This window comes from Nycticebus coucang, chromosome 10 (assembly GCF_027406575.1).
Source record: "Nycticebus coucang isolate mNycCou1 chromosome 10, mNycCou1.pri, whole genome shotgun sequence".
Taxonomy (NCBI): Eukaryota; Metazoa; Chordata; class Mammalia; order Primates; family Lorisidae; genus Nycticebus; species Nycticebus coucang.
Window position 1 is genome coordinate 19,992,033 of NC_069789.1, and position 23,057 is coordinate 20,015,089.

At 47.3% G+C, this 23,057-nt stretch overlaps 1 protein-coding gene across 3 annotated transcripts in view; it reads left to right on the plus strand.

Moving 5' to 3' along the window:
• The window catches only part of SLC35F3 (solute carrier family 35 member F3), a 486,918-nt gene that overhangs the window by 360,178 nt on the left and 103,683 nt on the right, over window positions 1-23,057 (plus strand). For 2 of the 3 annotated variants that reach the window (XM_053607475.1, XM_053607477.1), the window contains one exon: window positions 16,103-16,427. In XM_053607475.1, the coding sequence (XP_053463450.1) occupies window positions 16,103-16,427 (325 nt within the window). Of the gene's footprint in view, window positions 1-14,610; window positions 16,428-23,057 lie in introns of those variants that run through there. The other variant, XM_053607474.1, reaches the window with a different exon arrangement.

A 23,057-nucleotide genomic window follows, 5' to 3' on the forward strand; every position in this document is an offset into this window, starting at 1 on the left:
GCAGACCAGAGGTGTTGCCCACGCTGGTGGAGGCGGCAGGCCGAGGACTGAGACGGCTGCCCTGCCTGTTCCGAAGCCTCCCGGCCACCAGCCAAGTGACTGCCGGCTCTGTGGGAATGGGCGGGGCACGCAGGTGAGGGAAGAGCCATCTCCAGTCTGTAAACATGCTCTCTCCCAGGCCCTGGAGAGGGGAGGGAGGGGCTGTGAGAGGCCCCCAGAATCTCCTCCTCCTCCGTGCGGCCCCTACTGCATGGAACCGCCCCCACCCAGGGGACAGGAGCTGGAGGGCAGGAGAAGAGAAGCCCCCTGGGGGGCTTTCCTGGGGGGCTGTGAGTTGGCTTCCCCTTGTAGAAGGGGGTAGAGACCCGTCCCAGGCCTTGGCTCCTGCTCCCAGGGCGCAGCTGTGGAAGGACTGCGTCTCCCTCCAGCTAGTGAGTGACCTTGGCCAGGTGGGAAAGGCAGACCACCCCCGGGTCCCAGGGGCTACTTGGGGGGCCCTTGCTTATCCTGAGCTAGCAGAACCCATTGGTGCAAGCAGCGAGTGAGGGACCGGAGACAGCCTGGCTTCTGCCCTTGGCCTGCAGCCAGGACCTCTCTAGGCTTCTGAGGACCCGGCGTCCCACTCCTAGGTTCCTTTTTGTTCCAGTGTCTCAGAACCAATGAGGGCAGGACAGAGGCCTGTACCTAGCCACTCTGGTACTATCACTGCATCCTACAGATGAGGACCGTTGAGGCCTAGGAAAGTGGATCAACTTGTCAAAGACACACAGTTCCTCGGTGGTGAAACAGGAATGGAATCCTGGGCTGTCTCAGCCAAAACTCTTGCTTTTTTCATAACATTGTTTTGCACTGACCTGTGCTTACCTATTTCTCATCATTTTCTATCTTTAGGAGGTTGACTTTTATTTTTCTTTCTTGAGGCTGTTCCCTCCTTCCCAATCTCAGGAAAGACTTGGTATCAGTCGTCCATACCTGAGCACTGCCTCTTCCAGGGATGCTGGTATTTGAATAAGCCTTCTCCCAGACTTTGCCCAGATGCGCACGTGCTGATTTCCCTTTGGGAAGCTGGGAGTGAGTGTCTAGCTCACTCATGAGGTTGGTTCTCCTGGGAACTCGCCCCTCCTGCACCCGCTGGGAAGGCAGGCTGGCTCTTCTCTCCAGCTGCAGGGCATCTTCCTGGGCTCTCCTACCCACCTCCTTGAGCAGGACAGCTGTGAGCTGCACATGAAGCAGGGATCCACACTGATGGTGAGGTTCTGTGAGCTGCAGGGCTCTACACTGATGATGAGGTTCTCTGAGCTGGGCATCACAGTCTCAGAGGTGTTGCAGGAGGCCCTGAGTGACATGCCAGGTGCAGGAACCTCCCCATGGCCAAGCCTGGAGGTTGCGTCCAGGGAATGAAAATGAGGAGTATCCATCCTCCCCACCCCCAACTAGTTCAGGGCTGCTGCCCAGTGAGCTGAGTGTCCCATGCACACTAACATCAGCAACTGCTTTACCAGGGGGCTTGTTTTTTTAACCAACACTTCTTCCTGAATGTCTGTGGGTGATGGAATTGTGCCTAGGACTAACAATTAGGCAGATTGTGGATGAGGCTTGGGGGATGTGAGAAAACTTGTCAGGCACAGAGTCAGGCACTTACTCTGCCCCTCATATAGTTTGATTTGTATAAATCATGAGTACTGATCCTCAGTCTCCTCAAATGTAAAGATAAGTAACAAGCTATTTCAGCAGACTGTTGGGAAGTACAGTGAGGCGGAGGAAGGTGGCAATGCCTGGTGAGCCCCCATGTCGCGTGGGGTGTCTCTGTATATACCAGCAAAAGTCTGCCTGCCTGGGCTCACATATATCTCTGCCTGGTTTTTTTCCTTCATGTTTTTGTTCATTTTGGCTTTTGGTCTATTTTTTTTAAACCATTTGCATCTTGTGTGCCTGTTTTGGAAGTGTTGAATCATTGTGTTTTGCCTTGAATGCGCAGGGCGAGGTGGTCCCCATGCTGTGGCTATTTCTGTGTGGATGGTAGACAGGCTACAGGGACGGAATGCAGCGAGCAAGGAAGATTTATTAGCCTGTGGACCGTGTCATTTAAGGGGAGGCAAGGAGGCACCAGCATGTGGTACATATAAAACCAAAATAGAAAAGGCTGTGCTTGGTTGAACTCAAACACAGGAAGATGGACAAGATGACTTCATTTACTCAACAAATACTTCATCTGACCTGACTCTGCATCCTGTGACAATGAAACAAGGCCTTGGAAATGAACATTGCTGGCTTCATATTCCCCTAAGGAACTGTTAATCTGGTGGGAAAGAGACATATACAGATCCGTAAATTGTCAGATACAGGGTAGTAAGCTCTGGTGCAGAGCTAAGAACAGAGCATTTCGGGGACACTGGAAACTGAGCAATCGCAGGAGAGATGTTTCTGAGGAGGAGGCCTTCTGAGGGGGAGGTCTTCTGAAACAGAGGCGTCACAACCGAGGCTTGGGGGGATGTGAGAAAACTTGTCAGGCACAGAGCAAAGAAGTGGCTGTTTTGGGGCAGTGTATGAACAGACTGGTCTCAGCCCCGAAACCTGAGGAGGAGAGTGGGGCTGGACTCACACTGGGGTTGAGACTGGAAAAGTGCTTTCTGGCTGGGTTGATGGCATCTGTCATATCGGACAATATGTCCTGTTTTCGCATATCTGTTTCTTGGCTTTCCCATCAGAAGCAGACACTGAATATTGATCAGTAGAATGTCTTGGATAGAGTCGTATTTACTGAGACCATCTATATTCACAATAAGCAAATTTATTTTCAATTAAAAATACATTCCATAGGAGTTAATAGTTAAGACCAGAGCAATGAATTGCCTCCAGAGACTGGCAGGAAGAAGTGCTGTGGAAAGAGTAAGGACTTCGGAGTCCGATGGACTGGATCTGTGCCCGGTTCTCACACTGGCTGAAGGACTTGTGGCTAAATCAATTCTCACATATGAAAGTAGGGGTGATGATTCCCCTTAATAATGAAAATAATAATTTTCACAAATGAGTGCCTACCACCTTGTAGGTACTGTGCTGACAGAGATCGTTCTATGTATTATCTCTGTTCTTCCGAAAGCAAAGGTAAACATTATTACTCCCACTTTATAGCTAAGGAAATGGGGGCCTCAGAAGGTCATTCATTCAAGATCACGGAGTTAGAAAGCAAGGGTCTCTTGTTTTAATCCCATACATGCCTGGTTCCAAATGTGGCAAGGTCCTCGTGCAACTGCATTCATCTGAGTAGCAGTGAGAATTCTATCAGTTCACGGCACCTTGTAGGTGATAAGTCAAAGTTGCATAAAGTTCCCATCACAGCATGGCTCGTAAGACCCTTGGCTGCTGGCAACAATTTAGTGCCTCAGCTTTAGAGAAGTCAGGCAGTCCCAGCTGCCCCCAAAGCAGATCTACCTACCTTGTTTCTGCCAATATGACAAGATCGTTATCCCAGAATGCTCAATTGTTAGATATATAAAGACCCAGCCATGCTGGCCACATCTGAAAAGGGTCTTGGGAAGTATACTGCCAAAGAGTTCTCTCAGCCCAAAATATTTACCTAGCTGGCTAGTCCTTTGCTTGAAATTTTAATAACAAAATTTATTCATGTAGTGATGAATCATATTACCTAATATTGTATAGGAGAATTAACCAAATGTTTTGGGGGATTCCAAGAGGAGTAAAATGCAACCCTTGATCCAAAAGAGCTTCCAAACAAGTGAGAAATGTCAGAAATGCACACAAATAAAGATTCTATGTTGAAATGTAAATGTTTTTATTTCCATAGAAGGGGCATAAAATAAATGCTGTATTCGGCAGAGGGCAAACTCAACTTCTGTCCAGAACACACATGGCCACTATGTAGCACTCTTGTTTGGCACCATGATTCCCTTCTTTGCAAAAAATGATGCAATCTAACAGGAAATTTTTTCCTCTTCAATCTGGATATGGCCTCAGAAATCTTCTCCTCATCCAGCTCCAGGTGATGACTGTACAGTCACTGGAACAGCTTTTCCATGGAGCTTGATAGGGAGATGTGGTGGAGGATACTGTGTTTGCTGTGAGGTGGAAGATAAGAACATGGTGTTCCTGGCAGAGGGAGCCCTGGACAAAGGTACAAGGCAGAAAAGGTGGCACCTGGAGACCTGCAAGCATTCTGGGCCAGAGCTTGGATTATTAAAGAAGTAGGGGGGCTAGGGCGGCGCCTGTGGCTCAGTGAGTAGGGCGCCAGCCCCATATGCCGAGGGTGGTGGGTTCAAACCCAGCCCCGGCCAAACTGAAACCAAAAAATAGCCGGGCGTTGTGGCGGGCGCCTGTAGTCCCAGCTGCTCGGGAGGCTGAGGCAAGAGAATCGCGTAAGCCCAAGAGTTAGAGGTTGCTGTGAGCCGTGTGACGCCACGGCACTCTACCCGAGGGCGGTACAGTGAGACTCTGTCTCTACAAAAAAAAAAAAAAAAAGAAGTAGGGGGGCTAGACCATAGGGAGCCATAAAAGAGAAGAAAACACCCTCTGAGCCTGGAAACTAAGCTGTGTCTAGCAGTGGTGTCCAACCTGGGTTATGAAATCATTCTGTAGAATAGAATAAAAATTACCAAAGTCTATCATGTATAAGCGTCAGAGTTGATCTAAGGCACTTGTACGTCAGGGAAGGGGTATGTCCTGCTGAAGGTACAGTAAAAACAAGTTTAGAAGTCCTGCTGGTAAGTACCCACTAGAGATAAGGAGACGGGGGGGGGGGGGGGGGGGCGCCTGCAATAGTCCTTGCCTGAGGGCCTAGTGACAATCGTGACAGCAGCATGTGGGCTGCTGGTGTCCTAACAGGAACACCACCGACAGTGAGGATAAGGATAGGACAGAGGAGGAATCAACATACCATAGTGTGAAGTAGGAGAGCAGGAAGGAGTGGGCCAGAGACAGGAGTCACCCTTCTACAGGTTGAGCTCCAGGCCTTGGCAGTGCGTGCCAATGCAGGTGCGTATCAAGCAAGGAGGTGGTGAAGCCTGGGGGACAAATCAGATGATTTGGGAATGACCAGGCAAGCTCATATTTGGGAGATGAGAGAGACAGGAGAGAAGTCTGAACGGTTTGGACCAGAGAATTCATATAATGTGGCATCATGGAAATTACAAGAAGATTAGAAGAAAGAGGGAGAGCGATGCGTTGAATGTAACCAAGAAAGGGCAATTTGACAGAAACAATTTGAAGGGGGTGCTCGTCTGCAAGCCAGATTGCAAGGGGGGAGTGTTTGTGGGTGGGGGAGCCATCACAGGATACTTGGTTAAAGTGTTTGACTTCCTGGAGAACATTTAGAAGATTTAATGATGGTGATGATGATAATAAGGTATCTGACAGTGAGAGAGGCTTGAGTTATGTTAGTGGAAGGGGAAAGGGAGAACTTTTGAGAGAGGCAGGTGTTTCCATAAACTGGAAGAAAAGGGCTGATCCCTGGGAAGGTCTGAGGTTGCCCCAACAGAAAGGTGATTGATGTGACAATGGCCCAGAAGAGGCAGTGGGCTCTAGGGGTAAAGCACAATTCAGAGAAAGGGAGTGAGTGACATGGAGATGCTGGGCAAAGATGGAGAAACGATGGGTGAAGCCGGAAGAGCTGCGCTGGTGACTTTGGGCCTCTTCGTAAAGTAGGAAGTGGCATCATCTGCTGAAAATGGTGGATGAGGATTGAAGGTTTGAAGGGTAGGAAATAGCTCTATTGGGAAAGCCAAGAAAAGATTTAATTCTTAAAAGCCTTTTTGGCAAGTAACACATTTCCACTGCTTAAGACATCTTGAGCTGGAGAGAAGGGACTAGGGAAGAACAATGGGCAAGGTGTCCAGCCACTGGCATTCCAGTTTCCACTCTCCCACTAGGTAATTAATACATGGGAGGGGCTTCACCTCTGGGAGCCTGGGTGTCTCCTGCTGCAAAGAAAAGGGATTAGAATAGATTTTCTATTGGCTCTTTCAGCAGGAACATTGTATGAGGGTATTAAGTAGCTTCCTCATTAGCAGAGATTGGCTTATCTGATTAAAACTCCTCACCAGCTGTAAGTCAGAGAGCAGAGCTCTGAGGAATCGAGACCCAGGACAATAAGGAATCCGGTGTGTGTCAGCGTGTGTCAGGCGGGCTGCAGACTTTCAAAGTGTGAGCAGAGGGTGGAAAAACCAGATACATGGTACAACTTGCTCTATGAATGAATCTTTAGTAGCAAGAAGCCCCTGCACTTGACACGGGAGCCCAGATGAGCAGAGCACAAGAGAAGAACAGTAAGACCTCAGGGAGAAGCTGTGCCACTTCTGAGCTTTGCCTGGAGCTGGCCTCGCCTGTTTTTGTGTTAAAGCCTCAATGCCCAGGAATGTTCTCAGTCATATCACCCTTCATTGATGCAGAATGCTTATCCTTGGGCAGGAGATTAAGCCTGGGAAGTTGTGCATAGCACTTCAGTCCTTGACTGAGCAAGTTCATTCTTGCCTTAATGATGCTCATACTCTTCTGAGGACTGGAGGTCTGTCTTCGAAAATGGTGCTTTAATTTTGCTCTGTTCTCCTGCTCATTTTCATCCTATACTCTGTCCAACCAAAACACACAAGGCTCTTCTGATGAGAGGATCAGTGGTGTCAGCCTCACCTGGCAGCTGCCCAGGGCTGCCATGATGAGTTTTGGGGGCCAGCCCCTCTACAAGAGAAGGCTCTAGTGGGCCCCCTTCAGTTCCAACAGCCTGCATTCTAGTCCATGTACAATTTGAAGGAGCTGGACAGCCCGCATTCTAATCCATGTACAACTTGAAGCAGCTGGACGCACCAACCGCCTGGCAAAGAAAAACATCAGAAAAGAGGACTGTGCACATTTGTTTAGGTATATGCGTGAAGGCCACTAGCAGCACCAAAATATCACCAGGTCTACAATTGGTGAGTGCCTGCTATGTGTACAGAGGTATCATGTGCCCCAGTCACAAAAATGGTGAAATTCCAGGAGGCTGCACAGGCCAGGACAAGCAGAGAACGTGGATTAAAACTGATCCTCTCAAGCTCAGATGTTTTCAGACCAAGCATTGAAACTAGCTCTGCTCCCTCCCAAGAGTAGGCTGATGACTCTTCCCCCAGGGCACAAACAGCATTGTTTAGGGCTAATCCACTCTAGGTCTGTTTCCCTGGAGTTGTGATTCACCTCAGGCCATGTACATTCCAGCATTGTCTAAAATCCACTGCAGAAGGTCATGTTACTTGGACATTAGGAAGTTACTCTGGGCATCTCTAAGGAAATAGCAATAAGGCAGAAATGCCAGCACAGATGTCTAATTACTGAGATGATGGAGGGCTGGATGGAGGCTCACAGACCAGCTTCAGAGTAGAACTTCAGGAGATTTTCAGAGCAGCCTCCCACCACATCACTCCATCCCCTCAAATCGACCTTCTTCCCCTCCAAGTTCTCTATCCTAACCAGGAAAATAATTTCCTAGCACTAACATTAATTTTGTTTTTAAAAACAACTTCACAGCTCCCATGTTTTCTTTTGTCTCTGTACATGGCCTCCAGGAATCACTTTACAGCGAAGGTTTAAGCAATTCCAAGGAAGCAAACACATATGAAATAGTATCTAATATTTCAAATCTAATGAAGTTATTTCTTCTCCTAATGGGTTATCACAATAAATACCCTAGCATTTGCAGCTTGTCACTCACATCTGGCAACGTGGTAGGTAGCTCTGTGCCTTACCCCAACAACAACAGCAGACTCTACTGTAACCTTTTTGTACCAGTCAGTTTGGGCTGCCATAACAAAATGCCATAGACTGGAGAGCTTGGGAAAAGGAAATTTGTTTATCATAGTTCTGGATGTCAGAAATCCAAGATCAACATGCTGGCAAATTCAGTTACTGATGAGGGCTCTTTTTCTAGTTTGCAGACAGCAGCCTTCTGTGTCACCACATGATCTCTTCTCTGTATGTGTGTGTGTCCAGAAAGAGAGACAGTGAGGTCTCTGGTGTCTCTTCTGATAAGGACACTAATACTATCAGATTGTAGCCCTACACTTAACACCTTATTTAACTTTAACTACCTCTTTATAGAACCCATCTCCAAATATAGCCACACTGGACATTAGGACTTCAACATATGAATGTGGAGAGGACACAATCATTCAGTCCAGAACACCCTCAGCAGGAGGACAGCAAATCCTAGCTCAGAGCCCCATACACAATCAGGCTTTTCCATGTTAAAAAATGGAGTCTGCCCTCTGCAAACCTGAAGTCACTTCTTAGTAGCAGGCAGCTCCAGCAGAGGTGTTCAGTTCCATGGCCCTAGTTGACTTTCAAAGGGAAGAATGAGAACACTGCCCTTCCTGTTGAGGCTTTAGAGTCAGACAGAACCACAGTAAAACTGCATCTCAGCCACTCACTGAACTGTGACCTTGAAAGAGTAGTAACTCCCATAGCCTCAGTCTACAAAAGAGGAATAGTCAGACTGACTGCCATCATCCTAGAAAGTAAAAAAAGATATATAAGAGCTCCCTCTTGGCAGAGAGTGTGGGGTAGACGCTGGGTGTTTAACCACGAGTCGTTTAATTCCCTTTCTCCTTTACTTATGGTCAACATTCAACTTCAATTATCCATATATCCTGTTCTTTCCCTGGGACCTATGCTAGTCAGAAGGTGGCTGCAGCTTCCGCCATGTATGAATAGGGGGAATATTTTCTGGCCCCAATTCTAGGAATCTACATGGATCATCTGGCAAGGGCAGGTGGCATAGTGAGTTGGGATATGTGAAATGAGGGTTGTTTGGGGACATCTGGGGCACATTGTGGCTTTATATGTGTGACAGCTTTTATTGCAAATCTCTTCCTTCCCTTTCTTCTACTCCACTGCTTACCAAAAAAAAAAAAAAAAAAGTCACACATAAATTCACTGAGCAAGTATTTGATGAGTAGATAGGATAAAACCTGAATTACATTTTCTTTTTATTTATTTATTTATTTATTTATTTATTTATTTTTTTTTTTTTTGTAGAGACAGAGTCTCACTTTATGGCCCTCGGTAGAGTGCCGTGGCCTCACACAGCTCACAGCAACCTCCAACTCCTGGGCTCAAGTGATTCTCTTGCCTCAGCCTCCCGAGTAGCTGGGACTACAGGCGCCCGCCACAACGCCCGGCTACTGAATTACATTTTCTGAGAGATAAGTTATACTTACAAATGGCCATAAACAAAAGCTTCTCATTTTACAAGCTCTTCATCTTGCCAAAGCTATTTAGTTCCAGGCCTTTGGCCTGGTATTCATCAGTAATCAATACATGGGAAATTGTTTATCAGGCCCCATCTTTCTCTGGGCAGTTTAGATGAAAGGGGCAGCGGGGGTGGAGGTCTGGTTCCCAGAGCATCTCTCAACTGTGTGCTGTTTGGATGGAATTAGAGGCACTTAATCCTCTGAGATGTGGACACTCTGAGTTCTACCACTTGGGCTAAGCCAGCTCTACCAGGAAACGAGCGTGTCTGCCTTGTGCCCCAGACTAGGCGGTCAATGACAATTTGCTGGACGCATAGCCTGAAAACTTAACTACTCCACCCAAGAAAAATATAAACATATATCCGCATAAAAATTATACGTGAATGTTCACTGCAGTATTATTGACAGTAGGCCCAAACTGGAAGCAATCATCAATAGATCGACAGATAACCCACATCTGATATATCCCCATAGCACACTCCTTTTCCTCAGGCATAAAAACAGTGTACTGCTGACACAGGCTACAATATGGATAAAACCCAAAAATGTTAGGCTAAATGAAAGAAGGCGGACGTAAAAGGGCCATACTTGTATGGAATGTCCAGAAGAAGCAAATTTTTATAGAAAAGGGAAACTGTTGGTAGTTGCCTAGGGTGAGGGTGGGGACAGTGAGCACAGGACCTCATTTGGAGATGAGAGAAATGTTCTAAAACTGTGTCATGCTAATGGTTTCCCAATTCTATACGTCTGCTAAAGATCACTGAATTGTGCACTTAAATGACTGAAGTTTATGGTATGGAAATTATTCCTCAATAAAGCTGTAACAAACAAGCTGTGTAGATATTCTTAATGTCAATGTCAGTTGAGAGGCAGCTCCTCCCATTCTCTGTGAAGTGGTATCTCCTTTACTTGTGGGAGGTTTGAGTCATGCCAACCAATGGATGGTCTTTGGTTCTAGCTCTAGGTCTCTTACTCTAAAGCAGCAGTTCTCAACCTGTGGGTCGTGACCCACAGAAACTGTACTAAAGGGTTGCAGCATTAGGAAGGTTGGGAGCCACTGCTCTGAAGGAAGGACTCTGTTACTTTCTACGTGTAAGCCCCTGGAGACTTTTTCATAGAGGGTGACAACAAAGACCCACTTATTCTCAGGGGACCTCATAAAAGAAACATGAGTGTTTTCTTGAAAGTTCCAAAAGACGTATTCTATTAGATGACTGCAAATGATTTTCCAATCTTCCTTGCTTTTCACTGTAGAAGTGACTTTTACTAAATTAACATAGAAAGCACCCAATTCATCATTTTCCCAGGGGAAAGCAATGGAGAGCTCATAGGAAAAGGACTTGCTTTGATTCCCAGATAAGTTGACAGCTAAACTGGATTCCAACTCACCTGTTAGGGCTTTGAGTTTCCTTCTGCTGAGCAGACATTGCCTCTAGGTAAAATTTTTGTTTGATCAAAGAGGGTGAATCCTATATAAGTCCCTGGTAGGTAGGAGGCAGCAGGAAGTGAGGATTTGCAGGGGGGTGGGAATGACACCTGGGTTTTGTAAATGGATTAAGCACCTTCAGGACTCTGAGACAGAGCTTAAAATGGAAACTCGCATGCAGATGGTTACATGTCACCATGCCATGGCATAGCCAGGGTGCACAAGAGAACACTCCTCCCGTGCACATGCACACAACACACACACTTTCTCCAAAAACTCAGCAGAAGCATCTCTGACAACAGAACTGGGATGAGCCTGCCTATCCTCCAGCATCTGTGGGTGAATTAAGTAGAGGTGACACAGGTATCCAGAGAAGCTTGAATCGACTACTGCAGCATCTGTCAGCACAAGCACTGGGCCAACATGTATCATCTGTTCTATTTTGCATCGCTCCCAGTACTTCTAGCTAAAGATTAGAATTTAAGATACAAGAAGATCATAGATAGATGGATTGTTAGTGGGGAAGAGGTATTGGAGAGTGAAGGTTAGGGTGACATAAATAGTATTTCTAGTCCTGTACTAATGGTTAGATGAGCCAGAGCAGGAAATATCTTGAAGCTAAATCAACACTGATTTCTTTTCTTTTTTTAAATTTTTAATTATTTTTTATTAAATCATAACTTTGTATATTGATGCATTTATGGTGTTCAGGGTCTTCTTCGATATACACTGTGAAATGTTTACATTGAACTAAGTAACACATCCATCACAATTATACTCATTTCTTAATAGTTTTGAAATGTACCATTGCATCATGCACATTAGGTGAGGTCCACCAAATACCCTCCCTCCTCCTGTATCTCCCCTCCCCTCTCTCTCTTCTTACCTTCTACTTTTTTGGACTATAGTTATGTTTTGCCATTTGTATGAGTATGTAGGTGGTGATATATTGATTTCATAGTAGTATTGAGTACATTCTTGAGATACTTTACTAAGAAGAATATGTTCCAGCTCCATCGAGGTAAACATAAAAGATGTGAAGTCTCTATCCTTGTTTATGGTTGCATAGTATTCCATAGTCAACACTGATTTCTTAAAAACAATCTGCACTACCTCCATCAGTTGTGATAAAGAAGTAAAATCAAGCAAAGGCAATGCTTGACTTGCAATTTAGGGCAGTGGTTCTCAACCTTCGTAATGCCGCGAACCTTTAATACAGTCTAAAGGGGTCGTGACCCACAGGTTGAGATCTGCTGATTTAGAGGGAGAAAAATAAATGAAAGTTTCCTGCACTTGAAGATTAGAAAGGCTTTTGAGAATGGACCCTGTCCCCTGTCTTGCAATTCTGTCTGAAACCTGTTTGTGCATAAATTGAGAATAACCCTGAGAATGTGTGAAGCTGGGGTTGTGTTTTGCATTTCAAATGCATCTGCTAACTGGATTTGTCGTGTCCTCCTGTTTATTCTTCAACTAATTTTGTCCCTCTGTTATGGACCTTGGGCTTGCACTTCCTTGATAGAGCAGGGTCAGTTGACAACTGAATTTGTTCCAGTCCCTTCAGTAAACCTGGCAGTTTCTCCTGCTGCCATATCTGACCAAGGCAAGACTGAGTCTTGCAGAGAGGCGAGGTGGCAGTGGATTTCAGATGTTACCCTCATCCTCACTGCGCCTGGGGCAGATCACCAGCATTGCTGACCCTGAACTTTGGTCCTCCTTTTATTCAGTCTTTGTACCCGCAAAAGCCCAGGCCAAACCTTGGCCTTTTCTGTTTCTTTGTACTATTTTCCCAGCTCACACCGGCCACACTGTCTGCAGAATTTCTGTTACGTGGTCAGAATCTCTCCATTTTGCATGTAACTCTTCTGTAATTCCTTCATGGTCTGCTTTGTTGCTCTCAAATAGACTGTCAGTTCCTCAAGAAGAGTATTCGTGCTTTACATTTATTTATAGACCACCCAAAGCTCTTGGTGCAGGGCAAATGCTTCGCACTGATTTCCTGGCCAATTGAAGTGCTCTTAGTATGCACTGTACTGAGCAGAGAGCCCTCGGAGATGTCTGAAGCCCAGGCCGTCATGTCTAAGGTTAAATAAATAACAGATGAAAATACAATGTGATCCCAATTTTGCCGTGTGACTGTGTCTGTGTGTCCGTATCGGGAGCATCTTCTTTTGAGAGCTCTGCACGTGTGTTTTGAACACACAGCAGCAACACGTCAGCAGTGATTTCTCTGGGTGTTAAGATTACTGTGGATTGCTTTTTCATCTTGCTATTCATTATTTTTGTAATGTATTTATAAGCAAACGTTTTCATTATTATATGTATCTAGAAGCATTGAGTGAAATAATGAAATTGATAAGTAGCTGTTATTGTAAGAGGCTCAGTACAGTGCAAGGGTTGCAGTGAATTGGGGTTTGTCTACTAGTCTTTATAAGCAGCGGTTCTCAACCTGTGGGTCGCGACCCCTTTTAACTGTATTAAAGAGTTGCAGTATTAGGAAGGTTGAGAACCACTGTTTATGAGTCTATCCCAATGCTTCCCAAAGTGTGTTCCAGAGTACTAGTCCCCAGCACAGATGTTACACATTTAATTAATGGGGGGAAGCACGTATTCTATAACAACCTCTTGGAAATGTGGAACGCCTATTGGCCTTTAACATTTCTATAAGCAAAAATCTGTTCTACTTAGCATTTTCTAAACCAATCTGACCGACCATGGAATCTTTTCTTCTTCTTATGCCTATTAACTGAGTTACACTTTGGAAAATGTTGTTCTCTCTTGCATGTGGTTACTTTTAAATAATATGGTACTGAGTTCTATCTCGTATGTGGTTGGCTATTTTAAATAATGTAGTAGTTTAAGTTCCTTCGGTTAGAGAATCCAGGGAGGTAACAAAGTTAGAGAGGAACTTCTTTAGCCTAAGTCCATAGAAACATTTTGGCCATACAAAACTACATGATGTGAATGATTTTCTCCATCATCGTAAAAGCTCTGCAGAGTCATTGCTTAGGTCTCTAACTTTTAAAGCTTAATTTGCTATAATGAAAACCTTAAATGAAGACACATGCTAGGAGCCTGAATTAATTCACCACCTTTGGAGTCCAGTCTTATGTTGGGACTTAATTATTACTATAAAGTGGCATTTTACTTTTATGTGGACTTTTTCTTCATCTAAACAATCAACTTTTCAGGATGAGTTTTTTTTTTTTTTTTTTTTTTCTTCGAGACAGAGCCTCAAGTTGTCGCCCTGGGTAGAATGCTGTGGCATCACAACTCACAGCAACCTCCAACTCCTGAGCTTAAGCGATTCTCTTGCCTCAGCCTCCCAAGTAGCTAAAACTACAGGAGCCCACCACAACACCTGGCTATTTTTTGGTTGTACTTGTCATTGTTGTTTGGCAGGTCCGGGCTGGATTCAAACCCTCCAACTCTAGTGTATGTGGCTGGCATCTTAGTCACTTGAGCGACAGGTGCCGACCCCAGGATGAGTTTCTGACAGTGATACTGATAGAGACAAATCTCCCTAACCTCCAACACACCTTGCAAATTCTCCTGATAATGAAAGGCTACAGATGCTAATTCAAAATGGCAGGTAATCCAAGTGTGAAGTGAAATGTGCATGCTTCTCTCTGAAATTGGATTTGCCTTTTTTTTTTTTTTGGCTAGGGCTGGGTTTGAACCTACCACCTCCGCATATGGGACCGGCGCCCTACTCCTTGAGCCACAGGCGCTGCCCTTGATTTGTTGTAGGAATTCACTGTGAGCCAATTCAAAGAAGTCCTGCTGAGAGGGCATCAAGCCAAAGGATGGGAATCTATCTTTTTTCTTTTTATTGTTGGGGATTAGTTGAGGGTACAAAGAACCAGATTACACTGATTGCATTTGTTAGGTAAAGTCCCTCTTATAATAGAGGTGTGTCACTCACCGTGACCCCCTCCCCCCCCTCCCTATCTTTTTTGCACTCTGCATCTTCCTGCCCTGCAGCCCATGCAAGAACAGACAGACTTATCAGCAGTCCAGAGGTGGTCACACATTTGGTTTCCCAGGAACTTTCCAACTAGGACGTACACACACATGAAAAGTAAGAGAAGGAAGTCAATTAAATATTAATAAAGCAGGTAATGAAGCATAATAGAGTTGATTGATGTCAAACAGAATTCAGGCCAATCAAGTACATCATCTCAACTTATCTACCCATGTAACCTTTGGCTGAAACAGATATACCCAAGGCTGGTGGCTAATAATAACATTAGCTAATACCTGCATGATAGACTACATTGAATCCAGATTTTGCCTAATAGAATTATAATGTTTCAGAAAGTATGATGTACAGAACCCAGCTGAATATTTTATTATTAAACTATCAAGTTTAAACAGTATTTCTAGAGCTCACATTTGACTCTACTATATTCAGTGCTCATCTCCTGTACCCCTGTGGGAAGATGGCCTCTTAGCACGTGTCCCGTCTAGCAAAGCTCAGGAACGATATATAAAAGGCAAGCACATTGCCTTCTGGAAATTTGCATCCGTCCATAGTTACACCTGACAAAAGCTAACACAACACAAGCTACAGCCTTGTTTAAATTTCCAGCTGACTGACATGCACACAATCGTGAATGAAAAGCAAACAGTGGAAAATAATGCCTTTTCCCCTTCTCACGGTCTGCGGGGAAAATGCTGTGGCAGAGCCAGGCGTTGGGCTGCAGCCTGGTTTCCAGAAATCACACAGCTCTTGGGAGAATGGAGTGTCTGTGGCCTTTCACACACCAGCTGCCAGAAGTTGTGGTTTTTAAGTAAAGCTTCAAAGTGGGCCTGGAGGCTATCAGCAGGAAGCCAGTTAAAACAGATAGAAAAATAAGAGGGTCAGGGGAATCTATTTTTTGCTGTATGTGCAAAAATAAAAGGAGAGTCTTGGCATCTGCGCCTTTTAGCAACGGGCAGGGGAAAGCTTCAGTCAAGGTCCCGGGACCCTTTAGAGGTCAAGATCGCCTCCTATAGGAATCTCCAGCTCCCAGCACTGCCAAGCACCCGGTAACTGGGCAGTCCATCCAGGCAGACGTAAACTAGAGCGAAAATATCCCAGCCGCTCTCTGTGATACGGACAAGTTTCCCAAGATGCTAATTCAGGAGTCTGGGGTGTGACCGGACTTTATGAATTTTCAGCAAGCTCCCGGGGGAGGAGGCGAGGCGGGAGAGGGTCTGATGCTGCCCGGCTGGCCCACGGCCCACACGTGGAAGGCCAGGTCGGTGGAGGACGGGCGGACCACTGCAAACGTCTTCTGTCGCAGTTCTGCATCACACGGCTGTCCCCAGGAAGCTGCCGCGCGCCCCCAACCTCCCCGCCCCCAGGGGCTGGCGGGGCCGGCGGCTGCGGGGTGGGTGCCCGCGGCGCCCCCAGCGGCGAGCCGAGGTCTGCGCGCCCGCCTAACCACGGCCTTCTCTTCCCCAGGGGAGGAGCGACCCCGGGACTCCCCGGGCCCGGCGGAAGCCCAGGCGCCGGCCGGGGCGGAGGCCGGCGGGAGAGCGAGCCGCCGCTGCTGGACATGCTCCCGGGAGCAGCTCAAGAAGATCTTCTGGGGCGTGGCGGTCGTGCTGTGCGTGTGCTCCTCCTGGGCGGGCTCCACGCAGCTGGCCAAGCTGACCTTCAGGAAGTTCGACGCGCCCTTTACCCTGACGTGGTTCGCCACCAACTGGAACTTTCTGTTCTTCCCGTTGTACTACGCGGGGCACGTCTGCAAGTCGGCGGAGAAGCAGTCGGTGAAGCAGAGATACAGGTAGGCGCCTCCCGGAGGAGGAGGCCTCGCGACCGCGCGCCGACGCGGCTGGGTGCCCCCTGGTGGCCGCGCGGGGAGAGGCCGGGGGAGGGGCGAGCGGTGACGTGCCGCAGGGCGTGCACCTGCGCTCCGGGTGGGCTCAGGGCTGGAATTCTCCCTCTACCCCGACCGCCTCCTGCTCCTTGGCCCTGGAAGCTCCTTTTTATGAAACAGGAGCCCGCAGCATCTTCAGAGATGGCCAACGGTCGGTGGGAGCAGAGCTCTGAGGCTCAGGCGGGAGTGCCCCACAGCAAGTCCATGGAGCCAGGTGACTTGGTGGTTCCCTGTAGCTTATGTCCCTTTCGTGGAAATGTCCACTGCAAAGACTTCCTTACTCCTTCACTTTCTAATCCAAGACATTGCCTCCTTCGGGCTTGTAATTGCATGGGTCTAAATAGCTGACGTATCAGTGTGCTGGTCCAAACCAAAGCAATGTCTGGACTTTGTTGACTCTTACATAAAGTCCACTGGAATGACTTGCAAAAAGAAGCCAGTAACCGTCCCCTCCACTCCCACCTCCGCCCTCCCCAGCTGTCACGTTTTTGGTGTTGACCTGTCACCTCTGCCAGTAAGAGCATCTCGTGTTTGTCCAGGGTGAAGATCCCCCGTGGACTGCATCAAGGGCTCGTCCTAATCGAGCCTACTCAAACAAACTCGGGAAAGATGTTGGCTAAGCTGACACTTATCTTTTGCAAAAGTGGACTCTTGTCCTTTTTCAGTCCCAGAGGTGAACAAAAATTGAAAGTTGAGGAGTCTTCACCCCACTCACCACCTTCTTCCCCACTTCATCCCACCCTCCGAAACATATGCCGGGATGAAATTGCCATGGTGCATCCACCATCTGCTTTAGATTCCATCCCTGTTCACAAAATAACTAAAAACCTTGGGTCTATGCAGCAAAGAGGTTTGGGAATGGAGGTGTGAACTTGGACCAGAATTTCTCCCTGTGAATCCACCATTATGTCCCTATAAAGTGATAGCTGGAATTCTAGAGAAAGGGCTCTGATGGAACTTGAATTGAGTCACACAGACACTGTCACATATCCTCTTAGTGAAAAGGATGTGGAGCAAAGGATTCTGATCATCAGTGTTGACTTAAACCAATTGCTCATGGACCAGCCAGAAATTGCTAAGGAGGGAGTTAATACAGCTCTTCTGAGTAGCAGTCAGAATCAGATTGAAGCAAATAGGCTTAGAAACCTCAGTAGGGCCCAAGATTGTCCCAAGGCAAGAGTAAAATAATAACCTGCTTCTATCAAAGAGAATAGCAAATGTTCGGTAAATGATGTATTTAACAGTCTAATAGTCCTGAGTGTATTTTATTTGTAATTAGGAGTTTGTCTTTCTTTAAACTAATCAGAAGATTACACTTACTGATTACACTTACTGGGCCCTTTCTTGATAAAGAATGATTGGGAGAGAAGATGAAGCTTCTTTCTTGCTACCTCCAACCATGTAGGCTGAAAAAGGGCCCCCAAACAGTAGCACTGGCTGCTGTCCCAAACACGCACCATGGCCACAGCCTACCTGAGGAAGACAGGGCTGGCCGGACGCCACTTGAGCTAATGTGCTGAAAACCACAAAGAAGGAACTGAGCCCAGTGGTGGTTAAAAGCTCAAGGTAGAAAAAAAATGAAAGTTCACTAAAGGAAATTAGTTATGTATAGAAAGACATCAACCCCTAATCTCAGTCTATACTCTCCCTATAAAAAGTACCCAGAGAGAATCGTGAAAGAATTCCAATGACTGCTCTGTTAATTGGGGAGCAATGTCAGGGGGTGGGAGGGGAATCCCAATTTGATTAGCAAAGCTGGTTAAGAGTTTGTCTAATTTCTGTCAGGGTGCTTTGCTCCACCTCTTTAAAACCACAACAACAACTTTCTGCTTGTGAACCACATTAGCTCTGTGGCTAAGCAGAGTTGCTGATTTACCAAGCAGTTATCAAGTGTGTCAGTCAAGCCATGCACCCCACTGGGGAGGTGGAGAGAGACTCTTTTTCAAAAAAAAGGGAGAAAAAATTTTAACATCACAGACCTTCCTTAGGAAATCACGACTCTTTCACAGCTCAGATTGGGAGTACTTTAAACAGATTTCAGGATTCTCAGAAATCAAAGAAAACTGATATCACATTTCCCACCTTCATGCCTTTATCAAAATTAATGCCAGAGAGAAGATTTAGAGTCAGCTGAGGAGCTGTATCTCTTGGCTAAAAGTGTTTAGCAGGGAGCTGAAGAGAGAACAGGAGACAGACAGAGATCTAGCCCACAGAGAGCAGCTTTTCTTACAATTATCAGATAGAAGTTTCTTTTCTCCGAGCCCACCCACCTAAGATACCTCTCCAAGGTGAAGCTTGAGAGAAAAGCCAAGAAAGAGAGAGGAAGCCATATATTGCCTGGCACAGAGCTTCTCTCCCTGCGGAAGTCCCCCTGGGTCTTGGTGAAGGCCGACTCACGCAGCAGATCTGGGTGCGTCTGAGATTCTGTTTTCCTAATGAGCTTCCAGGAGATGCTGGTGCTGCCGGCCATGGGCTGCACTTTAATTGCAGAGGCCCTGGAGTTGTTGAGTCTCAGCCACAGGTTTTTAAAACTGCTGCCAATCTGACCAAATGTAGGAATCAGGACTCAACCTCACCACACAAAACTGGGTGTGACTGGATTGGGGCCTGGAGAATGTTCAAGTCCTGATCAAAGCAAATCAGTTAAGCTCTCAGAACCTCTGACCCCTGTTTGTAAATGGAAGGTAATAATGTGTGCACCACCATGCATCAAAGATTGCTGTGTGATTCAACAAGATGCCACATATGAAAGTGCCCTACAAACTGTGACATGCACGCCACATACGTGCAAGGAACCAGCACTGTGCTGAGATATCCTCTGTGGTTTATATTGAAGGACCTAGCCTGTTCTTTGTGGCCTATTTAAAAGATGGGAGAGTCAACCCTTAGGGTGGCACACAAGTGTTCGCCTGGTAGCTGCACAGGGCATCCTGGAGCACTGGTCAGGGCCCCTCATGATCAGATGCTCTTGTCAGGATTAGATGGCAATAGAAAAACCTCTCAGCCTGGATCACCTGGATTTTCAGCCTCTGCCTGTGGTGTCCCCAGTGAGCACTGGACTGTCCTGTGGTAGAGTGAGCTCCTCCCTTCCCCCGTATGATTGGCATGCCTGCCCTTATCTGCCCCCTGTCACACAGCTGACCAAAAGGATGCCCCAAGGAGGCGACAGTGCCTGGAGCTCACTTGGACAGGCTTGAGCCACAAGATACTGATGGGCACTGTAGGAACCACAGTCTCCTGGACTGCTGTCACCTGGGGCAGGCGTGGGGAGGAGGGTATATCAGGTCTGTCGTCAGGAGACAGGGGAAGGCAGGTGCGCTGACACGGCCTCCTGGCCCATCTGACCATATGACAAGAAGATGGCTGCTCAGACCTAAGGGAGCAGCAGAAATCAGGCTGGAGCAGATCTAGGGCATTTTCAGTCTTGTCAGAAGGTCTTCCAGGAATTTGCAGCAGTAGTGACCTGTTTTCCACAGCAAATGCTGAGACCTTCTGTTATCCTGTGGCTGCCAGAAAAAGAGAATGATACAGTGGTGACAGATGTTCTTCTGCTTTTTGAAGTTCCAGGCTTCTGTAAGCTAGCCGATTGATTCTGCTTGGGATACTCTGAGCAATGTTCAGAGCCAAGTAAGGGGAAAGGGCAGTTAGGATGTCTTTCATCTTAAATCCTGCAAAGGCCCAGTGTGTGTGTACCTCACTGGCCAGACTTACTCAGAAACCATGTCAGGTCTTGCGGCTGTAAAGTTCATCCACCGTTCAAAGCCAAAGGAGCAGAGTAGAGCAGTTGCAATCTGGATCTTTGTTCATTCTGAAAATAGTTATTGGGTGTCTTTTCTAGGAAAGGCACTAAGAATACAATAATAAATGGTCTGTGTCATCAAGGAGCCCAAAACCTGGTGAGGGTGTTAGATACCCAAACAAGGTGGGGAAGGGTACAGGTGAACTGGGGCTGGTGGGGGTGGGGGGGTTGCATGTGTCCTGGAGCAGGGTGGAAAGATTTCTGAGACGTCAACCAGCAATGGTTTAAGGACAAGCAGATAGCTCTTTAGGTTCTAAAGGAAGGAGTGAAGAACATTCTGGGCAGACAATAGCCTAGGAAAAGCACAGAGGCTGGGCACAGAGCGTGGAGCCTGAGGGAGCTCTGCTCAAGGTGCAAGAGGTAAGTGGGGTGAGGGGAAAGGGAAGACCCGATGGTTAGACAGGACGTACCCTGGCAAGCCTCCCTCATCACACTGAGGAGTTTGAGTTCTGGCGTGGATATTAGTGGGAGCCCTCCAAGCCATAATCAGATCGGATCTTTTAAAAGGCAGCCACTATGGCTCTGTAGAGAATGGAGTGGAAGGTGAGACTGGAGGTCAGTCCAGGTCAACAAGCACTTCCTCCCTGTCTGTGTGGCCAGGGCACATGGGCAGGGGTGGATGGCACAGATGTGGTTCCTGACCCTACGGAGCTCACAGCCACGTGGGAAAGAGAATAAAAACAGAATTTCAGAAAAGAATAAAATATAAGGAGGAGGTGAGGCGAGAGCTGAGTGCAGACTGGCTTGGCTGTCACTCAGGACTAGAAAGTCAGATGGAGGCCCAGATGGGAAGGGCTTTCGATGCAGGATTGAGGAGAGACTGGGGCTTCATTCTCCAGGCATTTGGAACCTCCGAAAGATTTTGAGTAAAGGATTGAGAGAGTTGGGTGTGCTTTCAAAAGTAGGATTCATGACACCAGTTATATAACTGGTCACAGCATATGTCCCATTTCACAGATGAGGCAGGGTAATTATCAGGTATGTATTTGTTGGTGGCGGTTGCCTGGTTCCTCGGGAGTGGAAGAACTTTGAGTGTAAATCAAACTTCCAGGATGATAAAACTGAGCCTCTTGCTTTGAATTGTCAGCTTCTTCCGTCCCACAGCACACTCTTCTTTTAATGAAAAGCATTTCAATTGTCTTTTCTTCATATTCAAGTATTTTGAAAATAGGGGGGAATCTTTTTCTGCAGGAAATATTTGTACAAGTTTTTCAGGCACAGTGGTGAATGCTAAGGCATTTTTGCCCTGGCAGCGCTAATTAGTGATGTCCCCGCATCTCCCAGCCTTCCTGCTGTCAGGCCTGCCATCTGTCACCAGCTAGTGGCCTCTTTGCTCGCCTTTTTTTTACCTGGAGCCTCCCAGACATCTTCTGGCCTATTATTCCCATCAACAATGCTTTATAGGGTTAGGCCTCTCTGGAAGCAGCAGCAGGGCCCTTCATCCTAAGAGGTGGAGATTCCACGATACCTTCCCTGTGTCAGGCACTGTCATAGGCACTGGGGCTACAGCAGGGAGTGACCAGAACAAGTGGTAATCCCTGTTGTCCTGGAGCCTACTTTCTAGTGGGGAAGGCAACAATAAGCAAGGAAGATAGCATGTCAGATGGTGCCGAGGGATGCAGAGTAAGGTGGGGCAAGCAGTGCCTAGTGGGAAGCCCCAAACTCAGGCTGGAAAACCGTCTGTCTGAAGATGCTCGTGGCTACCCTGACATCTCCAAGCCCCTGCTGTTCACTGGCCCGTTCCCTCCTTATTCCTGCATGAATTCCTTGCCACAGTAAATGTTCATGGACCACCTGTTCTGACCTTGCACTGTTGAGCTCTAGGAAGAAAGTTCCCAACATATTCCTACTCTCAAGATACTCATAATCTAGCAGGTGAAGCTGTCCTTGGGCCCCAGGTCCTGCGACAGGGAGGCCTGAACTGCTGGCTTCCCGCAGGGCCCAACAGCCCTTTTCTGGTCACCAGCTCAGAGGGGGAGAGGAAGGGGCAAATTATCCCACACTCGGTCTGTCCCTTCACCTCTGCCCTCCCTCCTAGCCCACCGCAGTCCCAGGCCTCTCTGATTTCCAAGCATCACCAACCCAGAATGCCATGAGCTCCGTCTGGAGCCCTTGCAGCTGACGGTTTGGGTGTTTGTTGGCTTGTTTTTGTGACTGGTTTAGGAGAAATGAACAAAAATATTTGGGGATTGCAGTTTGTCATTTGGCCTGTGGCTTCGGCTTGGATATAAATACTGGCAATTATGCACACACATTATCATGTCAGGAGACGTTGGTCAGGCTTTCTCCTGAGGCAAAAACCTACCCCACCCCCGTCCTACCTCACACACACACAAACACCCCGTCCTACCCCACACACTCACACACACACACACACCCCGTCCTACGCCACACACACACCCCCATTCTACCCCACACACTCACACACACACACACACCCCGTCCTACCCCACACACTCACACACACACACCCCCGTCCTACCCCACACACTCACACACACACACACCCGTCCTACCCCACACACTCAGACACACACCCCGTCCTACCCCACACTCACACACACACCCCCGTCCTAACCCACACTCACACACACACACCCGTCCTACACCACACACTCACACACACACACACCCCGTCCTACCCCACACACTCACACACACACACCCCGTCCTACCTCACACACTCACACACACACACCCCGTCCTACCTCACACACACACACCCCCGTCCTACCCCA